Below are 1,183 nucleotides of genomic sequence, written 5' to 3'. Positions count from 1 at the left end.
CTATAGCCTCTTCCATCCCGGCACCAAAGAGGGACGAATGAGTGTTCCGTCGAACCTTTTCGTCTCGGAAAACAGTGCAGTCCAGGAGTCGAGCTTTCTGTCCACACAAGACGTTTCGAAGCCCGTGGACGACCTCCAGTTCGTTTTCTCGTCCTCGCATGGCACCTCGGGAATTCAAACCAGAGAATCCGTTGACATGCTCATCGCAGAGCTTCCGGACGGTACCTGCCCTGACCACCTCAGGACATGGACGTTCAAGGGAGGAGAGGATACTGTGAAAGAGGACGATACTGCGTAGGGCGGAAGGGAAAGCATAGGAGAGAACATAGCTCAGTCAACGACATTCGTTTATGGGCCAGATGTTTTCGGACAAATTGTAGATCGTTGCTCCGACCTAGACGACGGGAGTCAGGTTACATACACAAATGCCAAGACCCATTCCATGGTCAATTCTCAAGTACAAGTGGTTTTATGTCTTTTGCGAAAGCTAGTGTATTCTCTTTGTCCCCGCATCGGCTGCATGCACAAGCTCTACGTAGATAGCAACGACGTATACGGCCCGCAGTTAGAAGCAGAAACTGAATCGTCGTTTGAGATATGGAATGCATGTCAAGACCAGTATATGACTGGTAGAAATATCAGAGTACGTGATCAAGTCAAACGACTCTTGCGGAAACAGCCAACACATAACACAGACGCTCCGATATTTCCTGTCTCAGATATAGGAGTTGATTCTGTGGTGCATTAAGGTAGGAGCAAGGGAACGGCTAAGTTTAGGGGTTTGTCTTACAGTGGATGAATTTGCGATTGCGAGATAGACTAGGGGACAAACATGGTGAAATGCAGAAGGACCCGAATTCCAATTGTTGCACTATCTAGCTGAGGAAAAAGGAAAGGGTCAGGACCAGGAAAGAGAAGAAACATTCGACACAACGATCCAGGCAACCAAACGTCGATTTATGCCCTAAGATCATCGGGCTTCATCGCGGAAACGAGACGCGCTTAACCAGCTCCTCCGTCACTTGGCCGCTTTCTTCGCGCCGCGCTTGGTCTTTGTCACCTCCAGCGGATCGTGAGGCGTAGGGCTGCGCTCTTCTCTCTTACGATCACCCCTCTTCCACTCTTCATGACGATCCCAAGAGATGATGGCAGCTGCGAAGATGGCCAGATCGGCGGCTGGCAT

General features: G+C 50.1%; 2 protein-coding genes across 2 annotated transcripts; one reads left to right on the top strand and one right to left on the bottom strand.

Annotated features, from left to right (window-relative positions):
• Window positions 1-37: 37 nt before the first annotated feature.
• CABS01_17229 (uncharacterized protein) lies at window positions 38-298 on the top strand (the record flags this gene model as incomplete). The annotated part of the gene is made up of 1 exon (XM_060550556.1): window positions 38-298. The coding sequence occupies one exon, from the start codon at window positions 38-40 to the stop codon at window positions 296-298; it is 261 nt and encodes an 86-aa protein (XP_060394337.1).
• A 720-nt stretch (window positions 299-1,018) lies between these two features.
• On the bottom strand, window positions 1,019-1,183 carry CABS01_17228 (uncharacterized protein; the record flags this gene model as incomplete). The annotated part of the gene is made up of 1 exon (XM_060550555.1): window positions 1,019-1,183. The coding sequence occupies one exon, from the start codon at window positions 1,181-1,183 to the stop codon at window positions 1,019-1,021; it is 165 nt and encodes a 54-aa protein (XP_060394336.1).

Source organism: Colletotrichum abscissum (genome assembly GCF_030869225.1).
Source record: "Colletotrichum abscissum strain IMI 504890 chromosome Unknown Scaffold_495.1, whole genome shotgun sequence".
Taxonomy (NCBI): Eukaryota; Fungi; Ascomycota; class Sordariomycetes; order Glomerellales; family Glomerellaceae; genus Colletotrichum; species Colletotrichum abscissum.
The sequence above is the reverse complement of the archived record's forward strand: the minus strand, read 5'-3'. Positions and strand labels throughout refer to the sequence as shown.